Genomic DNA, 25,524 nt, shown 5'->3' with positions numbered 1-25,524 from the left:
CCTTAATGCTGATGAAACATTTGCAGGAGAGCGGTATAAATACTTCCCCTCACTCTTAGCGTACGACTGAACTGTGTTTTCCAAGTCGTGGTGTTAAGACGCTCGGCCCTGTGGAATCCGCAGTGAAGAGCTCTTTAATTGATGTCTGACGGGCTTTTACATTGCTGCTGTGAGAAAAGAGTTGCAGCTGCACCTGCTGCGGTGTTTCTCCGACAAAGCCAGAACGGTTAGCACCGCATCCATCACGTCTTCTGTGGAACTGGCTTTCAATCCCCGGAAGCTCTCGAGGTGTGTTCGTGGAGCGCCGCTGTCATGGAATCGCTCCGGCGTGCGCTCGCACCATGTTTAAGGGCTGATCGACACGCAGAGTTAACAGCAAGCTTTTCCGTCTGTGTTGAGACGTCTGATGGAAAGAAAATCGTTCTCTCTGTTGATGCACCGCCACAGTGAGCTAAAGCGCTTTTGTTTTTTCGAACAAATTTTCAAATCTGTCCCATGTCTTTAGACCATGTCCTGATGATTCAAAGAAAACGCTGATGATTCGTGGTTCTGTTAAAGCTACATTGTATAGAAATGTGTATTTTGTGACATTTTGTCATAAATATAAATCCCTTTACACCTTGCTAAGACATGCTGCCAGCTAAAGCTCTCTCCAAATGGGCTGAAATGCGTTATGATCTCTCCTTAGCTTCCTCCATCAACAACCTCTTCAGTCTTTTCACCTCTGTCACGATGTCCATAGAGGCTGCTGAGCCCCGCTCTGTTGACCGCTTGACCGACTCCAGTTGAGGTGCCTAATCTGGTCCTTCACCTGAAAACCTCTTCCTACTAGAGGTCCAAAGCTATTGTGATAGCGGTGAAAGCACCAACGTTCTCTGAGCAGAGTCAGCTAACAGAGCTGACTCGTAGCTACAGTGTGCAGCAGCTACAGGTTGTTTTCCAGAAACACAGAGAGCCGTTTGGTTTTGTTTACCGTTCGGTTCCAGAAGAGTAGCTGGAATATATTCCTGCACAGATGTTGGACCGCAGCTCTAATCAGTCGTGCCAGCTTGGGCATCATTGTTGCACTAAAACAGTTTCAACAACACAAACTGCGAGGTAAAAAAGACAGAGCCAAAGCTGTTCTGTACTTTGTAAACTATGCAAAACAAAAACAAACAGTGCCTTTTGAAAACAGCCAATAGACAACTTTATTGCTTCAACTTATCATTCTGAAGTAAATACTGATTGCACAGTGTAATGGCTGTAGAAAAATGACACCATCAGTGTGTAGATTTTTTCCCTTTGCTTAAACTTTCCCGCCAAAATAAAGGTTCCATTACGGACCAGATTTCCGGGTCACTATCCCCAGGTGGCGGTGGAACATCTGGAATAACTGTGGAAACTCAACACTGCAAAAGATAAGAACGCCACTGATGGAGGAGGCAAAGACGGGGGGATAGGGAGAGTGATAGAAACCGAGGTAAAACAAAAGTGAACGGACAGGCATTCACTCAATGGAGAGAGCTCCGGTGTTTTGTCAAAGTCTGTTCCCTGGTTGATATGTATTCCCCCTTACCACTGGGACTTGAGACAATTCAATCCCGGCTTTCTTTCTACTAAATCAGTAAGAAAAAAAACCTGACAACTTGTTAATACGGGTTTCTTATGGTTGTTTTTGGCTCTGGACAGTAGCCAGGCTGCTGGCTGTAGCCGTGTTGCTTGTATGTAACCCTGTGATTCTTCAGTAACATACAGGGTGGAGGGGAAAGTGTACAGAGTGCTGCAGTCACAGATGGTACTGAGCAGTAGCTAACAGTGTCAGTCCCCTGCTGGTTAACTACCTGTCTGGCAATTGGCATTAATTGATAATATAACTTTGTTTAACTTTGTTTTCCTGCTCCCTGGAGAAGGCCATTATTGGGTGCACTGTCAATGCAAAAATAATAAAACTAACATCTCAACATTTGTTTAGTCAACACTATGTAATTTCCCTCAGGGGAAACAGCTGCAGACAAGCTGCAGAGGGTGAAGACAATATCTTTGACAGTATCTCATTTCTCTCAGTCAGAGGAGCCAGAGAGAAGCCAGTGGTGAGGACTGGCTAGACTGTGAGTGGCAGGGTCGAGTCCACAGAGTTCAGAGAGGATGACTCCTAATAACTCTGGTGATCCCCGACTTCTCCTCTGTCGCTTCCAGTAGGTCTAAGTACTTACCTGAACCTGTGAAATATCTCCACGTGTACTGGATGGATTGGCACAAGATTCTGTGAAGAATTAGTTCCCTTGACTTTTCATCTAGAGCCACCAGTAGGTCAGAATCTGATTTTATTACTTCGGTTCAGAATGCGACAGAAATGAGTCTGAATCCTGGAAATAAATCAGCATTTATGCACTTCTGGTTCCCTCGTCTCCAAGTCACTGGGTTTTTTAAATTGGTTTCTGGTTAAAAGCCTTATGTAAGGATATTTTCACGTTTTGTTCCATGACATAACATTTTTCAGTTAATACCCAAAACACGTGAATTATAAAGTGTTTACGTGTCTCAAAAAAAGTCAGTATCTACATGTGGCCAAATGACGCTACAGAAGATGTCGGGGACAATAAATGTCATCAGACCGAACACGGAGACTCGTCTCCTCACTAGTCCACTACTTTACAGGAAGACTATAGTTGCAAACTATTCTCACTCTACCTTTACTTAATTTATAGTAAAGTCTGTATAGTATTGTGTTGGTGGGTGGGTGAAGTTGTGCGACCACAATGTAGTCTAGTTTGTTTGTTGCCTAACGTTAGCTTTTTACTTCTGGCGCATTCCTTACTGAAAAAAACATGTAGGTATCATAAACTTGTGTTAGCCACAGGGCAATAATTACAAATCTGATTTAAAAAACCTGTTGGCTCTTTGTCGAGGGCACGCGGACGATGCTAACTTCTAGGTTAGCCTCCAAAAGTACATCATCCCTGCCGCTCTCTATACCTGCAAACAGTTGACTTTCACACCTGCCTCAGTCGTACTTAGTGTTTTTTGCTAATTAGCAAATGTTAGCATGTTAGCAACTAAGATGGTAAAACACTATACCTGTTAAACATTGCCATGTTAACATTTCCATTGTGAGTATCACAGCGCGCTAACGTTTTTAGCACACGGCATCTTTGGGTTCACCATTTGGTTCTATTTAAAATCCACGCTGTAGACTCAGTTATCATCAGATCATGAAACTTGAAGTGAAACAAGTAATTAACAAATGTTTTCTGTGTGTTTATGGAGAGCAGATACACAAAGACATTTCCAGGCCCTCATTAGTTCATGCAGCGACAGGCGCACAACCACATCTGCATATTAACCTTCATTATTCAGAGCACGACCAGTAAGGACTCCGGGGGTTCTCAGATCTTTGAGCTAACCTCTTCCAAGTGCTAGCCTGCTCTCCACCACCACTTTCACTTCTCCCATTAGCCTGTTAGACACCAGCGTGAAGGAGACACCCGGTGGGAACCTACAGTGGGTGATTTTTTTTTTTTTTTTTTTTTAGAGGAGCATGGCTCGGTTGTAAGTAAAACCAAAGAACATGTATTCATTAATTTGGTCCTTTTGCTTGATCGTGTTCTTAGCCCTCATTTAAAACCACTTGTTAAAAGAAAATGTCAGCAGCACGGTCAGGCTTTTAATTTATCAGCGCATTTAAACAGCACAGTAGTTTTGTGGGATTCTGTCGGCTTTAACATGGATTATATACAGCACCAGTCCCCACAATCAGTCAAGTTAACTTTAAATCTCTCTGCCTTATCTCTGTCCTGTAAGCTCCAGATGCTACTCGGCTGAGTGTCCCCAGAGCCCTGCTGTTATTTCCATATGGCTGGTGAGCTAACTGGAATAGTTGATGGCTGGTTGAGTTTGTGTCTCTGTGCTGTCCAAAACTCCTCCACAAACCCTGACACCGGCTTCTCCTCCGTGGCCACTTGTCGCAGTGGACTCCTCTGGGAATGCCGTCGACAGCCAAGCCCTGCCTTCTTTCCAGGTTCGCCTCTCATATATGCTGGAACACCATTTCATGTTCTCTCCGGAGGGGACGACAGTGTGCAGAAAAGTTATTGATTTTAGCTTGAATAACAAGCGGTTAAAAATAGCGAATACTCCTCTGTGTGGTTTCAAGTGAATGCCCACACATTCACAGAGGCCTTTGCAGTTTGCCACCCAGCCCACATGTGGCAACTATCTTATACATAACGTAGTAATGCGGCATGTGCGAGCAGATGGTATTTTCTTTGTTTACATCTCAATGGAGGAACGTACGGGTGGTTTAATTATGTGGATCCTTTGTGTGTGATGACCAGGTGCGCTGCTGCACCCAACAGGGGTGTGTGTCACACTCTATCTACCATATATAAAGAAAGGGATTTGTTCCATGTCCCTGTAGCTGACTGCAATTGTTGTATAGGTCAAAATCCTAAATAGTGCAAAAACCTGTACATGAGCTGCTGAAATCTGTATCATCATCCATGTTGGTTTTGTATGTATCAGTGCATGGTGGGCGACATGTAAGAGGACACTGGGAGGTTGAGAATGTACTTTTGGTGGTAATGGCAGGTTGCGCATCATGTGATGGCAATGTGGTGTGTGATAGACAAGTTCAATAATAAACTAGTCAAAGAGAGGTTTATGAATGACTCTTTTTAGCCTACAAGGTCCTGGCCTTGTACAGTGTATAATGATTATCCTACCACTGCAGTACAGGAGGTAAGGTCTGCAGACCCTGGCTCTGGAATCTTTAATCCAGGAATCTAGAGGTCTCGTTTGGGTCGGCTCAGCATCAACTTTTATTCAGCTCAATAAGCCTGACCTGCAGTCATTGACATGGACAACATTGTTCATCAATCACTTGCCTTTCTGGTTTGCCAGGAATTGTTCATTCCTTTAACTTTAATATTTTTATTATATAAATGTATTGTATTATCATCATATTTTTATTTATATAGCTCACATTGCCTCAGTGGGCTTTACTATCTGTACAGTGAACGACATCCAAACTCGCCATATTGGGGAAAAAAACAACCTTTTAACCGGAGGAGAAAAAGATGGAAGAAACCTCAGGAAGAGGAGGGATCACTCTTCCAGGACAGTCAGACACTCCACCGTGGAAGAGGAAAGCCACACAAGATAATAAGCAAAAATAAACAAAGAATCAGAATGTAAAAAGATTTTAATTTTACAGAAGTACAAATATATGGAGATAAATAATCTATACAGAAAGTAAGGGCATGTAAAGCCTACGTATGGGAAACACTGCTGGGCCTGGCTACCTCCACCCGGACAGGTGGCTGCACAATATATCATTTCAGCACTGACATCACAATGTGCACATGCCCAATAGTCACATCACAGGATGTGCGATGTCAAGTACGGCAAATAAACTCAAACATGTCCTCCTACAACTTTTTTGCTCCCTGATAGAAAAGCAAGACTGACACCGTTCTCATTTTCCATGACTGATCTCCAAGAGATGTCTGTCTAATATTACATATTTTAATGTTATTTATTGGTGTGGGTACATTGAAGTATACATATGTTGCTTGAGAGTGACATGCAGCCTCTGCATACACAGCGGACCACCAGACACAATCACTCTTGATCAGAAAACCAAAATATCGCAATGTCAGTTTTTTCCAGTATCGTGCAGCCCCATTTGCCGTTGACAGTCAATGACACTCAATATATAATGTGGCCTGTCAGTAGCTGGCAAGGCTTATCAATCATTTGTCCTCCAGATGTAACAACAAACTATTCCTCCAGTACTCCCGTGCCGTGCCAACAGAAAAATCACTGGTTAAGACATTCAAAAGAAAGTTTTCTCCTTCTCTGCTTCTATAAATGATGTGTGCAGCGGTGGTGGAGGAGGCTCTGGCAGATTGTCTCAGAGTGTTTCGCTGTAACAGCGTTGCTGTGGGAGGAATCGGCTCTCATGCCTCCAAAGACAGGTTAGTGTTTTCGGTGCCAGCTAAAGAGAGGGAGCTTAAACCTCGGCTAAGATCTCTGCTGACAGACCTCTCTTCTTCAGCGCCTCTATATGACATGCTTGACTATTTCTGCTCAGGTCTCTTTGCAGTAGGCTGGTAGAAATATCCCTCCATGTGGATGATGGAATTGCATGAAAGAGCAGAGCTGGAAGTGTTTTTTGATGAAATCCCGGAGGAGTGAGAGGCAGAATCTGACCCTGGGCCAGCTGACACCGGCGCGCTCCTTTTGAGAAAGCAACCTATTTCAGTGAGCAAACCGTTCCTCTGCTGGAGAACGGAGCAACCTCGGCTCCCCTCTCCTGGCTCCTGCATCTAGATTTCTCTTTGTAGCTTACACCAGGGTGGAGGAAGAGAGACTCTTCAGCGCTGCTGCTAACATTATTGATGAAGGGAGAAGGAGACTCGCAGCTCCGAGGGATGAAATTTTTCCATTTCTCAAGAAGAGTCTGACCCTCACGCTCTTGGGGGAGATAAACAGAGCTGGCGCATCGGATGAGGGTGAAGAAAAAGGTGCTAACACAAGTCAGTACTCACTGTCAGGTAAAGTAAAAGGATAGCTTGTTAAATGGAGAAATTGAGTTGTGTACTTAGATTTAAAAGTCCTATTTTACAGCCTAAAATATAGGGTTGCTTTATGTTCAGAGTACAAAATAATAGCTCAGTAATAACAGGAGAATGTTCTGCTGTCGTGTTGGTGATTATAAAAGGGACGCCTCAAAAATAGCAAAAGAAAACCCCCAAAAAAAGACAAACAAAATAAAAGTAAAAATGAAAAAACTAATCATTTCAACCTGTTCTCTCTGTGTTCTCTTTGGTCCTCTGCAATCTCTGTAAGAGCTCCGTGAATAAATTCGGGCTCCAACTAACAATTATTTTCATCAATTAATTTGCAGAGTACTTCTTGATTAACCGTTAAAGCTGCTGTAAGCGCTGTCGTCTTTTCAGCTGACTTCCTGTCTGTTTTGCAGTATTTTCTCTACATCACCACGTGAACGCTAAGCAGTGATCACCAGACATGACCACAAACAGCAGGACCCTGTTCTCAGGACCGCCTCTTTATGGAGTTCTCTGCCCTGATTGGATAAAGTGGGCAGGGATACCAGATCATCTCTTTTCTCTTTCCTCTCTTTTCTTTAACAGTTAGCGGGACACTGTGTAGTTTTGGAGAAGAAATTAAAACTCAGAATTTTAATATTTACAGTATTGATGAGGTAATAATACAAACTCAGAAATATGTATTTTTTCCATAAGTGAATAAACGAGCTGCTCTCAGAGGAAAATAAGGTCTATTGCAGCTGAACAGTTTGCTAAAATAGGTTTCTGAAAACATTGTAGGTGAGAAATAGGCAGTGTAGTGACAGAAACTTGGTTTATACAACCAAGATACAAGAGAAAGGTCTCTCTCTCTTTGTGTCTGGGGATGTGTGCCTACAAAAATGTGAAACAGCAATTTGTAGTCTAAAATCTTTCGAAGTGATGTATTTTGTATCATCTGGGGGTTTTTGCCAGGAAACTAGTGGTGGGCTCTGGGTGCAGGCAGAATGGAAATAGGCTGACCTTTGTTGGTTTGCCTGTACAACACTGCAGTGATGCAAAGCTGGTTGAAAATCTACTTTGACTTTGACTTAAAACTTTTGACGCGCAACACAAAGCTGCAAATATGCTCGACTTTATCTTAAGAAATGTTGAAGGAACTTTTTAATCACATAATCTCCTATTAATGTAAATAATGATCCTCTCTTGTCTTCAGGGAGTCGCATTATTAGGATGAGCCACCAAAGAGCCGCTGGTGCTGTGATACCAGCAGCTCGTTACTGACGAGGCCTCCGTAGCCTCTCTGCCTGCGACCTCTACCCAAACCCAGACACAACCTCAGGTCTGATCTAGTTTCTGAGAGGGTTTAGTTGTTTTTCTGTTTTTAAATGAAACCACCAAAAGCACATTTAGGAACCTGCTCCAAAGAGATAAGCTCCAAAACAAAAATCAACATTTTGTTTTGATGCTTTAAACGGCGTGAGAGGCAGATTAGCCCGAGGAGAGTGCTGCTTCATCCTCTTTTTCAGTCATGATTCTCTGAAATACAGTTCAGGATTTAAGCCGGCACAAAAACGAGTGGTGATTACATGAGAATGACATCAAGGGTCAAAGCAGGTCACAGAGGAAATTGCTATATTAAGTCTGATTACTATTGACTGCAGTCTTTGCTCATTTTGAAATGACTAGCCATAACACAGCCAGTGTAATTACGTGACTAATTGTGTTCATTAGATCATTATCCCCAGTCAGAGGCCGTGAACATCCTCTTGTTAGTCATGCTGCCGCTTTAGACACCTATGATGTATAATATGCACCTACATGACTTCACACACTCACACAGTCAGGTTACATACATTAGACCTTCAACACACACACATAAAGAAAGACTGGGGGTAAAACACCTGTGGCTGTGTGCTGTGAGAGGAGGATATCTGTAGGTTTTGACAGCGTGTTCTCTCAGAATATCAGGTCTGCACAACACTTGCCAAACGAGCAGGGTGTAAGGATGTGAGAATGTTGGCTTCTTGCAAACAGGAAATGTCTGAGTGTAAATACTGGAAACACTTTCATACACGTGTACTGGGAAATATTCATCGTTGACCCTGAAATCTATAAAGCCCACCAACGGGAGCCTGCGTCACCAGTGACTGTTGTGTCTTGATTGACAGTTTATCTGTCTCAGCTTGGTGTGAGCTTTGAGACCATGTTTTAATCATTATATTTGGTTTGCGTTTTTAGCCATTAGCGGTGTGGATCTATGGAAAAAATGGATGTAAACTATTCGATAGATTGCCATTAATGTCTTTTTCACATACATCCATTGTTCCCAGAGGACGGCTCAGTGACTTTGGGGAACCTCTGACCTTTTTCTATTGCCAACATGAGGTTTATATTTTTGGCTTTTAGTCAAATTTCTCAACAACTATCGGATGGATTGAAATAAAATGTGGCACTGTCATTTATGTCCCCTTCAGGAAGCATTGTAAAACATGTGGTGATCCCCTGACTTCCTGTATAGCACCATAATCAGGCCATCTCTACAATTTAACAACAACAACTCCAGTATTTTATAGAACGGTAAACAGTAAAAGTATTTGATTATCTGATGCCCAGTGTTGGAAGCTACTTTGAAAGCATAGGTTTGAAAGCAACCAATAACTTCACACTGGAAACAGTTGAACTACAGCAAAGATACCCTCAGGACAGTTTTGTGTATCTAGTTTGGCTAAACAAAGCTACTTAGCATAAGTAATGAGATTGATGATGAACATGTGGTACAAAATTATAATACAATAAAACAATACAGATATGCAATGCCAACAAAACGTGCCACATGCAACTCAGCTAGTCCCCACTTGTTCACAGGTCATACAGACACTAGTTAGCGAGTGTTAGCATTAGGGCTGTCGCTTTTTTACAAAAATCACATCAATCCTATCAAATCAAATGAGAAAATACAATTCTGGTCATCCACCTTCTGATCCAAATTATTTTTTCTTTCGTGTTTATGAATTAGGAACGGGTGAAAAAAAATGTTTGCATGGAGTTCCTTAAGTATTTTTTTACTTTCCTCTCAGGGCTTCAGTATTACTGGGATACCAAGTTCCTTTAATTGAACTGACTTCCTTTACAAATTTTGCCCTGATTGTGAAAATAAATAAATGTAATAATAATAATATTAAGTAATAATTAGGGATCCCACATATTTAAAGAGCATTTTTACCTTACAAAAATAAAACAGCATGAACAGTTATTGATATAATTTTCTGATAATTAATTTGAATATTTTTTTTCGCAAGAAACATCTGGCAGGTCAAATCAGACCTTATGGTGGGCCACCTTTTGCCCACAGGCCCCACGTTGGTCAGCCCTGCTGTAGACTTAAATGACGGTGACGGGTTTGATTTAAAATATATGTATTTATCTCCAAAACTGTTCCTTTAATCGTGGTCAGCTGATGGACACACTGATCCATAGATGGATCTTATCTCCTTATACCTCCAGATGTAAAAATATGTCTTCAAGATAAACTGAGACTTTATTAATCCTGAAGCAAACTGTTGACTGAATCAGGTTCAGCACTTGCTCATAAAACATACATATTTCTTGTTGAGTCTGTAATGAATATTGACAGCTGGCCTTGTTTTCTTGCTCCAGCTGAATCAGTCGGTTAGACGAGAGTAAGCTGCAGCCAGCTCCATTCTCTGTGCATCAGCCTGGCAGCCTGCCAGCCACATGACCACAGGTTTCTGACAGCGACAAGTGGGGATAGAGATCACTGGGATATTCTGTCTCTCTGAGGGATTTAGAGGGCACTGAGTATCATTCCCAGCGGAAAAGATGGATTGCTTCTCATTTTCAACAGCAACAGATTAATCCTCTACAGGTGCACATCAGCACAGATTTCCAGCAGCACGGTATTGAAGGCTCTGAATGGGATTTTAATGCTCGATGGAATATGGACTGTCTGCCTTCATTTTTTTCTATTAACACTTTAAGCTTCTCTTGCTCTCTCGTCCGGACTCAGTGCTTCTAACTCTGTCTAGAATTAGATGAGCAGCTAGTAGCAGGTCAAGCTACCGAGCAGGGTCACAAGGACAGAGGGTGGAGCTGGCATCAAGGCCGTCCCACCTGAAAATATAAATGTGTAGATGGGTTTTCATCTGTCCGCTGTCTGGAAGCGGGGGAGGCTCCTGTCTTTGTGAGCGGGATCCTTTTTCAGACGACATACCCAGGATTCCAGGAAGGTCAGCCATGCTGGAAGCTGCAGACTCATTGTCAGTGTGAGTAGAGGAGAAATAATTGGCTCATCCAACTTGCCAGTTTGCACTCTTATATCCTGTGTAATCCTGGGCTTATTATTGCCCGAGGCAGCCAACCTCAGAGAGGGTGGCCCTGGATTTGGTCAGGATTGTAGCAGAGTGTATTTCTGTCCAGTCAGATTGATCGCTGCTCATGGAGCCTGTATCCAGTGTCTAGCCTGGGGAGAGGAGCGGCCCATTTTCTCGATCACATCGCATTGATTGGCTGCACAAGAACGTGTTTAAGGGGTTCACGGATACGGCTAGTTGTGTCTCGTATAGTTGGCTGTTAATCCTGTGGATTGAATTAAAGAGTTCCAGGGATTAGTCTGTGACAGGTGAACACACAGCAAAGTGTTTTCCCTGCAAAGTACCGCAATTATGGTGTTGGCCTCTGTGCGCTTAAAGCTAGAATTTGTGGAGGTGGTTTTGTTGACAGAGATGAACTTCCTGTGCTGTCACTTTTCATTGTTTATCTTCAGTAATATGATGAGACAGGACCTGGACCGTATTTGCTCAGAAGCAGCATTTGTTGACATTCACACATTCTTATTATGTTCTTGTGTGCATACTGAATGTTTTCCTTGAATGCACAACTTAGCATTCCTAAAAAGTCCTAAAGGGAATTTATCATCATTTAAGATATAATAAGTAACATTTCTGCATTAGAATGTCTTAAAACGACTAGACATGTGTTGTTGTATATATTGTTGAGTTGTGTACTTATTCCAAATGTTTCCAACAACGGCCAAACCACAAGAAATCCCAATTTTATTCAAGGTAATGGTGTGTTTCATTAACTCGCCAGCTGAGGAGGGAGTCAGAGAGTGAGGAAGGAAGTCTGTGAACGTGAGTCACGTCAGATAGATTTTAATCAGCAGTGGTGGTTGTTTAACAGTTAAGACAACAACTCCCATGATCCCATGCTACTTACTCTTTTGTTTTGTGTTGATTGACAGACCCCTAGCATACTGTCCGTTTAAGAGAACATTAAATGTGATTTTGTAGACATGCTTTTTTAAAAACTTGTAGCATGTGTGTTTAGTTATTGTGGTTTGCCCTGTAGTGAAGTGTTGGCTGCAGCATTTAACAAATGTCTTCCAAAACAAGAGACTGCTGTTTTAAAGATAACAGAAAAAATAAAATGGTGGTGTGGAGTTACCAATAAGCAAGATTAGCAGATCTCTGTCGTCCTCTCCACATCTGTTCCTGAGGCCGGCAGCTTGGAGCTACATTAGCCGCTGCTGGCATAAGACACCCAAATCATCTAACTGAACTGTCAGCGATTGATTGTGGGTCATATACATGCCAGGTGTTTCCCACTGTCAGTCTGAAAATGTGATAGGACTGCAATGCTTAATTGGTAGAGCATTCATTCAGGTTAATGTAGGTTTTGGCACATAAACATTGAGGTTCGGGGAAAAATCATGGTTGGGGTCAAAGGAACAACTTTTTCTCCTTGGTGGAGGTAATTAAACTTCAATTAATAGTTATTTTACTGTTAACAAAATATATTATGTGTTATAAACCATTTATTGAGCAATTGTTTATTGTGAAACCTTTACAATTGCTGAATAAATGGTTTATAAAGCATTTCATTAATTGTTAACAGTGATGTAACTATTAACTAAAATGTAATTAACTACATTTTCCATTCATTAATGATGGTCATCCAACATGAGGCTTGAAACAGGAAGTAAACAGTGTTCAGCCGTGTCTCTATAATAACATCACACCTCTTAAAAATGTGGGTGTTTGCTGAAACAACTGATGCTCATATTTTCTCTTTGAGGACCATCAACTGACGAACACACCGTACTTTTCATTAAAACACTCATGCCGGCACAGCAAAACCAGTAATTTTAATTGACGTAAATGTATTGTGTATATCCACTTAGAACGTCAAAGTTCATATTAGGTCAGAAAGCACTTCTGTGATAATGTGGGTTCTTTTGTTTTTGTTGCACATCGATCTGTAGCCTGCTCTCTGCGGCTGCTGGTGTGATGCGTTGAATATCCGCGGCTCTGATGAGGCACTCTAGGTGCTGATGTGTCATTGTGCACCTGTTACTGCCTCTAAAAAGAAGTCGTCTTTGACATTAAATATATTCATTTGTAGCGCTGAGAGTTTCCCTTGATCACAGCTGATATCTGATCACTATGCTCTCTCACTTGTTCCAGAGGCCCCTTAAGACGCCGCACACTCCATATGAATGAGGATCACTCAGTCAAAGATGATGAGGCATAATCACTGCCAACTGTTTGCAACCACATAAGGAGGAACATGGGGGGGGGGGGAACGCTAATTCTACTGTGTATCTGTGTGTATGAGGGGCTGAAATGTCTCCCTTAATCCCTTTTTTTAAAAAAAACAAAAGTGTGTGGGTTTGTGTGAGTGGGCAGGTGCGTGAGTGCATGCAACACAAAAGCCATGCAAATCCAAGCTGTTCCCGAGGCTCGCTCAGGAGCAGCCCGTTGACGTTCCTGCCGGGCTCTCCGCCCTTCCCTTCCCTCTCCTGCGTTTTGTTCCCTGTGCGGTTAATGTGACCTATTCTTCGCTTGAGTCGGATGAAACGTGACGGGGGAAGGCGACGGTAGAGGAGGCTTGATCAACCTGTGGGCTCAGGGAGAGTGAAGCAGCAGCAGCAGCAGGAGGAGGAGGAAGGAAGAACCTCTTTAGTGTAAGAGCTCTGATTTAATATTCAGACAGTAGAGTTTTGTTTTGGGCTGATTGTGGCCTTTTAATAAGAGTCAGTGAGAACGCCGTCTGCAGTGTGTAAAACCCTGCTGCATAATTGTTTCTTCTTTACTGAAGAGAGACAAAATGCTCGCTGCCTAAAAGGGTTTTATTAGCAGTGAGTTTTATTATCTCTTGATTGCATAAAAGCTGCTTCCGCCCGGCAAAGACTGTGATTAGTGGACGGGGAGCACTGGATCTTTGTTATTTTGCACTTGGCTTGACATTAAAATGGTCACGAATTAAGACAATATATTACATATGGGCAGATTAGTGACGTTAATTTAATAACATCTGTACTGATGGTCAAACTGTGACACAGATTGTGTTTAAAGCAGATAAGTCTACAGATGAAGTTAATTTGATTACAGTGCCCTTTAATTAGAGACACAATTATCGCTGACATTTTCCCTTTATGAGGTTTTAATGTTTTTATTTCTCTTAATGCTGTGAACAGTGGAGATGGAGCTGTGTACAGCCACTGCAGGCTGCCATTATCATCCCTCTGGCCCCGATATCTACTTTTGACTCAAATGGCACCCAGCAGAGCCGATGTGACTACACAGAGGTCCAACAGTCTAATGTATGCACACGGCCTCAGCGTGAGCGAGGCTGTAAATGTTTATAATGTGACCTTCTCTTTTAAGCGCAGGAGGAATCAAGGTTCAAAGAATCGGCTCGTACTTTCAGCCGTGAGATAAGACATTTCATTTATTTTGATCAGCTGACATTTACTTAGCGTGCTGAGATCACCTTGTAGGTACCGTGTGCTTCCCTGCTCGGTGGAGAGTGCAGGCCGGCAGTGTTTCTGTTCCGCATGCATTTAACAGAGAACTCAAACACACACACAGGCTGTGTGACCGTGTGACACAGCGTAATATCTCAGAGTCGTGCAGCACTATTTTTAACAATTTTACTGTCTTTTATTGTTGTACAGCGCATGTTGTCACAATCATGGAGAGTGTGGAAAGCTATAGTTAAAGAGAAACCTTATCCAGTCAGGACAGAGAACTCTATACAGAGGCGGTTCTGTCGTATATACTCATATATCACATATACTTATTAATCAAGCTGGTTTAAGGCAACACTTGAGCACCCAAACCAAATGTGGAACCCTTATTTTTTAGAGTGTAATCAGCTTTAATTGAGAGATGCATCCGTCCTTGTTTCTTGTCGCACGATACTTAATGTGGAAGAGTAACAATATAATTATCTTTTTAAATTTGTTAATCCTGCACCTGCACACAGTGCAGAGAAGATTACAGCCCACCACATCATCTATAGCGACTGTGTGTTTTTCTACACTGGTCTCCAGAGGAGGTTACGCAGGCGCGAATACTCTCCCACAGTTCTGAAGGAGTTTTGTACACAAAAGAAAACGCAGCACACAATATCAAGATGATTAGAGTGTAATTCCCCCTATAGAGCGCTCCATGTGAATCCTCTCCGTGGTGTTGTACCTTGTGTAATCCCTGCTAATGTTCTTTCTTACTGGGCAAACATCGTAGGCATGTGTCCACAGCACGTCGTCCGTCACTATGTGCTCTGTGCAGGATCAGGGGTTCACAGTTTACCATCGTATGAGACGAAACTGTGTTTTTAATGTAATGCAAATTGGGAAAAAAAAGTCTGGTTTGGCTTGAAGTCATTGATATGCAGATGTCCTCCAGTCACTGCTTTGTAATCAGTGAACAATCAAAGTTGATTGTCTCTGAGTCTGTTGAGCGAGGTGGTGCACCTCCTTTTTAACTATTCAGTTTCACAGTTGATGAGGAGTTTGAATGAGAAGGACACCGTGTGTGTTCAACGCTGCCTCCCATCAAAGGAAGAGAGACCAGGTAAAATGGAAAAAGACTGTATTTTTCCGAAGACACAAGCCACGGCACGTCGGCAAGATCGGCCATGAGTTTTATTGAAGTGTTCTGTTGAGTGTACACTGTACATAATGTGTGTGCACTTCAGAATACGCTGGACCAATATGACAACAACCACTCGATGAATGATGCTCTATGGGAGCATTAGTATGTTTTCTTCCAGGTTTCTCTGCCTTTCTTGCCAGCAAATGAAGAATTTCATTTTGATTGTGGCCTTCCATGTCTCTGTTTGCTGTCTGCTGCGCTCGACAAAATGATGATAGAGACAAATAGAAGCCGGGTTAAGGGTGAAAGTGGTTCACTAATGGAGCCAAATAGATTCATTTGTTCACCCTCTTCAGCCCACTCTCTCCTCCTACTGTAATTGGCTCCGCTGAGGCTTCTTTCCATCTAAACTAGTTGAAAGACGGCAGCTACTGAACAGGCTATGCTCAAGGTTCTTGCTGGTTTAAAGGGACGGTTCACTGAAAAATCAAAAATACATATTTTTCCTCTCACCTGAAGAGCTGTTTATCCTTCTAGATTGTTTTGGTGTGTGTGTTGGAGATATTAGCCGCTCTTATTGAATTTGAGAGGGGGAATGTGCGTCTACTCGGTGGACAATACACTTGTGACAACCTTGGGATGTAAACATTAATGGTTTCCTTCTCGACTGAGCTGTAACTTAGTTAGCTTAGTCAGCTTAGCTGCTAAGAAAGAAAAATCTTGAAATAAGGGGGCTTTTATTGAAGTAATAAAAAAAAGAAACGTACTGTTGTTGGTCTGTTTCTCTGCTGCCTCGGCGCTACAGCAACATAAACATGAGCTGCCATGGCTGAGCCCCTCTCCTCGCTGGCCTGTCTAGTTCGCAGCACCAATTATGCATCATAGCTAGTAAAACGACAGTGTTGAGCAGACGCATGGAACGCCTGGAAGGATACAGCCAATCAGAGGCAGAGTTGGGGCGGGACTTCCTGACACAAAGTGTGTAACAACTTCAAATAATATTTCACAACTTCTCTAGGAAGACATTCAACCGTAGTGTACTCTGACTGTGTAAGTCGAAATATGTCACAGCTGTGTGATATAGAGCAAAAGTGTTTAATTTTATTTCCAACATTTCATACAGCAAGACGGATGTATCCAGTGGAAATGAATTACATCGATATGAAAGCAAATATTACACCTAATGAGAAACTGCCTCTGTAAACAAACAGAAGTCTCAGTGCAGCTGAAATGAATAACCCGACCACCGCTGCCTCCTCTGCCTCCCACTTCTGCCAGGATATTGCTCACACATGCAGCGGGCTGAATGCTGCTGCAGCGGAGAGCCACCCGTTTCAAGAGACAGATAATCACTGGTTGTGATAAGAATAAGCAAAATATGACAGTTCCTTTTTGTTTTTGCTCAAACGAGTCAGGAGTCAAACAATATCTCCCCCTCACTGCTAACCGGTAAGGTCTTTTTTCCTGCACTCGATAATTTACATGAATAACAGTCATCTGAAATATGCAAATGGTGGGCAAATGATGATGGGTTGTGTGTGTGTGTGTGTGTGTGTGTGTGTGTGTGTGTGTGTGTGTGTGTGTGTGTGTGTGTGTGTGTGTGTGTGTGTGTGTGTGTGTGTGTGTGTGTGTGTGTGTCCCTGCCTCATGACAGGCCATTGTACTTGTATGAATGGTGAATTCATGGATATTTTTGTGATCAGCCATGACGATCGTTTTGTCACCAGTATGCGAGGTTACCACTTATTATTGGCAGTTACACCGGTGACATGGCTGCGCTCCTTTTTAATGTTTGCACATCACCTTCCTGTCTCTTCCTCATTCTGTGTTCCTCATTGCCAATTTCAAGGGGTCACGAAGGGATCGTGTCCCAGAGGAGAACAGGAATGGCTCTAAAAAGATTTCATGGCAAACCACTGAGACATTTCACTTAAAACTGCAAATGTGAACCTTTCGATCACCAGAATCATTAGGACTAATCCTCTGGGACATTTACGTTTCCTGGCAGTCCTTCCAATAGTTGTTTAGATCAGGGATATGTGCGATTAGTCGTTGATTAAATGTTGCTATCCTGGCTAGTCAGCACCAGGCACCAGTACTAATGGGTTAAGCTTACTGTTATTATCATTTTATTAATACACATTCATAATGTCAAAAATGTGAATCATTAATAGGTCAACCGCGAGAATATTCCTGACCGGTCCTGTATGTCGGCCTATAGGTCAGTTTGCATACACAAACCCTGTTGGCTGACAGCGTAGATAGAGCAGTCTGAGGTCCAAAGTGAAGCGTGTTGAGATGAGCTCATTTCCCCCAGAAAGGCAACAAAGTCAAAGGTAAGTTAAAGCATGTGATGCTACCCTTCACTTTCTAAATGTAGCAGCAGCACCATGCTGGACCACATTAAGAACAAGCGCCCTGCTGCCGCGTCCAAGGACGGCTCGCCCCTGAAGATCACATTGCTGCTAGCCGGGGAAAGAAAGTGCGGCGCGCTGGTCCGAGGAGACATGCTGCCATTGTGTTGAAGGGCGAGGGACTAAAAGAGCCAGTTTGCAACCTCGAACCCAAACACGTTATGCCATTAAGAGCTGCTGTGACTAAACACATGGAAAAACACTTTGAGAAGAAGAAGGATGAGCTAAAAGCCAAGCTAGCCAGAGCAGACCAGCTAACGTTAGCTCTGACAAACGACTGCGGGACAGCTCTCAAGACTGAAAGTTAACTTTACAACTACCTGTAACTTCCTCTAACACATCCCTTGTACACATTTTAATTAAGTATAGACATCATTTTCACTAAAATATCATGTCTTCCTAGTTAAATGTTGCTTTAAAAAAACGCGCATCCGCTACTAATGCTAACAATGCTGGTTAACTGTTGTGTTGAAGATGTATTTATGTATTTATTAGTGAGCTGTTGTCATGTTTTGGTGCCTCACACATCAGCTGCATTTAAAATACGATGTGGTTATTGACAGACTTAGCTGACGGTTTTAAAATGGTTCTTAATTGCAATATTTTTTCTGATAATATTGACATTATGGAATAAATTGTGCTCATTTCTCACTATTTATTTTTGGTGCGTTTTCTCTGACCATCTAAAAATCACTGAAATTAGCTGTCAGAAAACATCCCTAGATGAGATATTTCAGTCTGGACCGAGTGGTAGACCGACCGGCCAGCATCCCTAGAGCCGTGCTGGCATTACAAAAATATGATTCACTGTAGCTGGTATTGTGCCGGCTATGCAAATGCATGAATGAGTGTGACCCACCTGGACAAAGTGGAACGGCGTGTTATTTCTGAATACAAAGCTCTACCTGTCTGACACACTTCAGGAATAGCGTAACTTGGCCTATTTACTGACCACCTCTTGTCTGATTACCCTCCAGAAGTCACTTTGTATTTGGCTCCATTGTTTCTCTTGAGTCTGTGCAGACTCATGGCACATATACTGGACAGACCTGGCTCCTCTGGGAAAACGACAACCACCACTGCACTTTTTCCTCTTGATTCACGGCGTTACATAGATCGACACTGTTTGAGTATTAGAGATTTAAGTGACCTTTTTCCTTGGGTGGCGTGCACAGGCTCACTTTGCATATCTGTGTTCTTCCATCTGCAGAACAAAACCTGAACCAGCTGTACAAGAGAGCTTTGATACTCCCTGTCTGTGGCAATCTGCCGCTGACTTGATTTTCATTAAAGATGAAAGGGGGAAAAGCACAGTAAGCAAATCCCTCTAAATATCTGGGTATATACATACATATTGTACACACACACAATACCTTCAGTCTTCTCTGTTCATGCATCTGTTTGTGTGGCGGCCCACCTACAAGCATTTGATGAGGATACAGGGAGCCGCAGCCAAAGGCTCTGAGCATAATTAGCTTTGCAGTATTTGTGTCTTGCTTCATCAGGGGGTCATTTATTTCAATTTATGAGCTCACGTCTACAGTAGGTAACCTGACCCACCAACCCACCCACACACACACACACACACACACACGCAGAGGACGTTTTCTGTTTTATCAGACTGCTTGATGAAACTCCAGTCTCACAGTTTTGAAAGGTTTTAATTCACATGCAGTAACAATGTCATTTTTATTCACATCGATGAACAGAATCAAATTCTGCAATATCTTTTATATTCTTATTGCATTCATGATTTTTAAGAGGCAGTGTTTTGTGGATGGCAAGCTACTTTAAGAAACAAGACACACCTGAGAAACAAAACTGCTTGTAATGTGGAGATGATGAGCAAGAATATGAGGCAGTTAAGGCAAATGTTATTATCTAATAAGCGCAGAAAATGTAATTGTGGCGGAGATTAAACACCACAATGAGATAACATTTAAAGGTTCAGTGTGTAGGATTCAGGGGCAAAAACAGAATTTAATAATCAGTTATGTTTTGATTAGTGTGTAATACGGAAACTAAGAATTGTTTCCGTGACCATAAAATGAGACTTTTACCTCAACAGGGGGAGCGGGTCCTCCTCCACTTACTCCACCATGTTGCACTGCCATGTTCTTACAGTTCAGTAGAGCAAATAGCAGCCTGACCTAGTCAGCACAATGATAAATGTTGAATTACATTATGGAAAGAGCAGAAATGTGAGCTGAGCTAGCGCTGTAGCTTTAAGGTTGGCAGTGTCTGTCAGTCCAAAACTATTGGATGGATTGCCATGAACTTTGGTGGAGGCATTCATGATTTCCAGAGTATGAACCTTAAAGGTTAAATGTGTGAGAATTTTAGTTGAACAACAGAATGTGAAGAAGCTTTGACCGAATGACATTTTGTTGCAGAGATAAGTTAGCATGCTAACAGGCTAGCCCTGACCCGTCCCCGTCCAACATTCCTTTGATAGTGGTGCGAACACCAACACTTCCCAGGTGCTCCGAGCTCCCAGTCGGAGCCACCGAGACCACCGCACAGCTAACTGAGCTAACTCGCTAACAGCAGCTCCAGTTAGCATAACTTAGCTGTTACTCTGGTGGTATGCTGCCCCCTGTTTGTTTAGAGTATTAATTCAACAGGTGACAAATTCTTACATATTGCACCTTTAATGACTTTGGTGATGCCTTCACTTCTTATGTAGCGCCACCAGCAGGTGTGTTTTTAGTGAAATATCTCGACAGATATCAGATTGTTTAGCATGAAATTTGATGCAGACTTTTATGTTGTATAGATATAACTTTAGCTGATCTTGAAATGTTTTCATCGTCATTGGGTCTTAATTTGTCCATTTGTTTAGTTAATGACTAAATAACCAAACCCATGTTGGCAAGCATTTGAAACTAAGATAACTGTTGACAAATGATTTCTCTCGATCCAAAAGTGGATATACTGTAGCTCAACTCTTTACACTGTAGCTCACGGCCTCTCTTTCTCTCTTTCCAGCCTTGGTGAGACCCTGAACGTTGCGACCGCAGGCTGGCCCAGGTCACGTTGATGCTGGTGGGCAATCCCCGGTTCCCTCCCTGCCACCTGCTCCTGCGCCGCTCCCATCTCCCCATTCCGCCATGGCTATGAGCAGTGACCCTGGCAGCGAGAGGCTGGACCCCGACTCTGACAAACAGACCGGCAGTCTCACGGACACCATGGCTGCCATGACAACCAAAGACTCGGAGGGCTCCGCTGCCAACGGCGTGAGGAATGGCGGGGCTCAGATGGACAGGGCTCAGGCGAAGAGGACTCATCCGCCGCGGCCTCACCTGACTGGGAGGAAGTTGTCGCTGCAGGAGAGAGGCACTTACCTGTCGTCAGGCTCTGGGGGAGGATACACGCACATCTCCCCTCGTGTGGCTCGCAGGCCCACCGTGGAGTCTAAGCGGGTGTCCATATCAGATTCTCAGGTGAGGAAGTCATTTTGATTCATTTTAATTAATAATCATAATCATTTCTGCACAATGAATCATTTGTTTTTACTTTGACATGAGCAAAAATAACACCTTTAACACCTTCAAAGCTATCCTTCACCTGCAGTCCTCAGATTTGGGCATTTGCTGACATGAATTACTGCAGTTGGGTGTGACAGGTGGCACCATGGCAGGGAGTGAAACACAAACACAGTGAAAGCACCTCCACTGTGCTTATGAGAGCAGTGGTCATTACAAGAAACAAGCACCGTAGCTCAGTGTCTCTTCATGATCATCAGAGAAAGAGCAGAAGGCCGGTGGACAACATGACAGGATTAAGGAAGCATGAGAAGGTCTGTACGCTTGTCTCCCATTAGCACCCATCGTGGAAACATGCCTCTGTGCATTAGTTGATTTATGCAAATGCATCATTATCCCGGCTTCTGTCACCGATGTGCAGCCTATGTAAATGCTCCACACTCTGCACTGCGAGCAGATGTGTGTCGTAATGAGATGTGAGAGCATTGTGTTCTGATGTCGGCTTTGACGAGAGCACTTTTGACTGTTTCATCAGACACACACGAGGTGCACTGTGTCCAGCACTGTGCTGCTGGAGCCTACATAAAAGAAGTGGGGGCGGGGGGCGGGAGCAGCTAATCTTCTGCCATGGTAATCATGTGGAGCATGTCTACTTGTTTTCCTGTCCGTTCACGTCTGTTTGTTTCACTGGTAAGACACTTGATACTGCGTCGGTGACAGCTAATACCTTTCCTTTTGTATTTTACATACTGTGGTTTGAGATGCAGGCTGTTCATGTTGTTACAGACATTTCTCGTGAAATGCTTTTATGCTGACTGTTATGCTGGGAACTTAAATGCCCGTTGCATTTCTGATGGGTTTTTGTTACTACACATTCAGGAAATAAATTCAGTGTCCAACCTGTTAAACTACCTGCTTCATCACCTGCTCTGCAGGGTTTCTGGGAGGCGGTACATAGCATATATTTTAAAGGGGCTCTATGTAACAGTGTGTAGCAATTTACATGTATTAATCGATTGTAACGTGACGTGAAAAATGAGACCTTCCCTGCCTCCCTCGGTTGCCCGTTTCCAACCGTGGACACTCTCTCTCTCTGCTACGCTAACAAAGAGCAACAGTAGCTAGCGTAACTAGTAAGTATCTTGTCATATTCTCTAAAACTTTGTTCTGGGGTTAGTTTTTTGTTACTCGTGCCTGTAGAACTGGAAAGGCATTAGTTTCACATTCATGGAAATAAATACTTATTTGCCTTTTTGGCTGAGAGTGAGACAAGAAGATAGCACTTTCATCTCTTTACGCTAAATATTAACGTAGAGCCAGGAGACATTTAGCTTAGCTCAGCTTTGTTTAGCTTCGCTGGAAACAGTGAAAAAGCTATAGCCTTCTTCTGGCTAAATGCCCCTCTAATGCTCACCAAATAACAACCTGACAGTGAGGGTGGTGGACAACCAGCAGAGACACCCTGAAGTCACTGCACCCGGCCAAGAAGTAGTCCCGCAACCTCCTGTAAAACCCCAAAGAATAGTTTTTACACTTGGGTTCAGGTATGGAATGAACAAAGAAGATTTAATGTGTTTATTAGCGAGCTTCGGAGATGCAGATGAAGATATTGCTTTTCAGATTCAGATTTTTTCTTTTTCATTTTCAGATTGCTTATCAATAATGATGATTGTCATTATTTATAAGCAAGGAAAACGTGGAGCTGAAAACATGCATCGTCTGTTTGTGCTAACCCATGAAAACTGAGTGGCTCAGGAAGCGTCCCGAATCTCCATTTCCCTCTGACTTTTTCCAATTCAGAGTGAACATTAAAAATTCATGACATCTGCCAGGAGGTGGAACCCTCTCTGAATTTAACAGACTGCTGCCACAGACTTGCCGACCTGTCATTGTGTCCTTTCCTATCTAAAGTGGAGTTGCAGCACTCTCACTGAACCATAACAAGGACTCGTGTTGCGTACATTTCCCTGCTCTCACTGGAGCTACAGTGTGACACAGCAGCAGGAGAGAGGAGCATTTCTTGCCTGCACAAAAATCCCTTATGACTGACATATTGAGTTTCCTCACGGTTGCTTAATATAACAGTGTTACCACAGTGGGAAAATGCACAAGATTGACTGACACATGCATGTTGTGATACTTGGTGTCAGTTTCTGTTATTTCCCCACCTTTAGTATAGACAAATAAAATGTGGGAAGTCCCATACTACCAAACAGAGCAGCATGAGGATATACATGAGCAATACTGTGTATGCAGCTTATTTAATGGTTTAACTAAAGCACAGCAGCTTCTTACTCCTTTTGTTTTCTGTTTGTTGTCGGGAACTCTTCCTTCGGTTCTCACGCCTGACTTTCTCATCACATTTGCGTCGTATGTCTTTCACTCTGTTTAGTACACATATGTGGAAACTTTTCTCTCCCTTTGGGGTTTTTAGAACACATTCACTTCTCTGTTTTGGCTGAAAGTTAGCATTAAGAAAATCCAGAGAGAACTAAAACCAATAATTTAGGGTTGACTGTTTTGCCCTCTTACTTGGGAGCGTGATAATTTTTGTCAAAACCGTAAAAACAAGTCAAGTTTATTTATAAAACCATTAATCACAGGGATCTACAATATCCACAGTGTAGTGCTTGTACACAACATTAAAAGGGAACTTTGGTTAAATTTGTTAAATCAGTAATAATTAATGATTAATCAGGGATAATTATTAATTAGGATGAATAATGATATCCAATTTACATTAGATCACCTCAGGAGCACCAGCCTCAAAGAAAGGAAAAGAGCCAAGTCAATAATTCAGTCTCAGAAAAAGGTACTAAACTGTCAGTTTGTAGCTCTGATTGATAATTAACTTAATAACTACAACCAAAATGAACATAACAGCTAGTAATGGTCAAAGTGCCTATAAAAAAGTATACACCCCCTTGGATGTTTTCCCATTTTATTGCTCTTATAAATGGAATGGTCCAGATAATTTGGCTTTTTTGACAAATACTACTCTTTAATGTCAAAGTGAAAACAGATTGTTAGCAGATTCAGTAAAAATATACCCTGCAAAACACACAAACCAAATGTCCATCAACAGGAAACTAAACATTTCCATACTAACCAGTGCAGCAGGACTCTGTGTGGACTCTCAGGGTCATTTTGCAGAATAGATTTTTGCAGCCGCTTGCTGATGAGTCCCCTCTCTGCTTGTATTGGTATTCATGGCCACTTTGTATTCAGAGCAACTTCGCACGCCAAAACTGATTAAACTGAATTACTCTGCCCGTTTTCCGAGCAAGGAATAAAAATCACCGTGATATTGGGAATTGATAGAGTGCTGACTGTGTTAACTGTGCCAACTGTTCGAGTTCTGCATGTCTGAGGCTCTCGTGGAAGTTTCTTGTGAAAAGCTCACACGGTCATGTAAGTTGTATCTGTCGTGTCTGACTAACTGTATATTGAAATATATTAGCAGCGGAACACGTTTGAAGATCTGTAGCTTTGGCAGCCCCCTTGAGCAAAGATGAATTTAGCTGTCTGCTCGGCTTCACAGTACATTAGAACAGCAAATTATGTGCTTATCTCCATCGCTGACAAGTACAGCAGCTACTGGACACACGCGCAGAGCTGAATCTGTGTGTGTGTTCATTTAATATTTCATCGTTGGTAAAGTGATGCAGTCATCTCTCCTGTTTCTCTTCATCCTCCTCCCTTGTACCATAACTTAATTCTACACATTTCTTCCATTTGCACCAGCCCCAAGGACACATATAATGGCACTCAGTAGAGCACATACCTCCGCCAAGGCCCAACAGTGCCCTTTAATTCAATCTAGCCTAATCCAATATTAAACTCCATAGCCCCGTATCACTCTAAATTTTAAACCACCCACAACTGCAACAGAAGACTGGAGATGGGATCATAATGTCTGTTGTGTTTAAGAATAATAATAATAAGAATAATGATGATAATTGAGAGACGAAGTAAAAAAAAAAAGCACATTGGTGGTAGTTGCAGATTTCTTTACCTATTTGTTACCGAATAGCAGCTGAAAGAAAGACTTCCCTCTGTGACAACATATTTAAATCTGCTGGATCCGGATTATTTTTAAGATCCGCGTCGAATTGTACTCACTCATAGATACCAGCCACCTAAATACGCCTGATTTTTAAAAATCAAGATCCACGCACTATTCCCTGAGAAATTA

At 42.5% G+C, this 25,524-nt stretch overlaps 1 protein-coding gene across 1 annotated transcript in view; it reads left to right on the top strand.

Annotated features, from left to right (window-relative positions):
• The window catches only part of camkk1a (calcium/calmodulin-dependent protein kinase kinase 1, alpha a), a 70,360-nt gene that overhangs the window by 3,163 nt on the left and 41,673 nt on the right, over window positions 1-25,524 (top strand). The window contains exon 2 of the mRNA XM_073479722.1: window positions 20,833-21,287. Within this exon, the coding sequence (XP_073335823.1) occupies window positions 20,955-21,287 (333 nt within the window). The 5' untranslated portion in view covers window positions 20,833-20,954. The remainder of the gene's footprint in view (window positions 1-20,832; window positions 21,288-25,524) is intronic.

The sequence above is a fragment of the Pagrus major genome, chromosome 13 (assembly GCF_040436345.1).
Source record: "Pagrus major chromosome 13, Pma_NU_1.0".
NCBI lineage: Eukaryota > Metazoa > Chordata > Actinopteri > Spariformes > Sparidae > Pagrus > Pagrus major.
The sequence above is the reverse complement of the archived record's forward strand: the minus strand, read 5'-3'. Positions and strand labels throughout refer to the sequence as shown.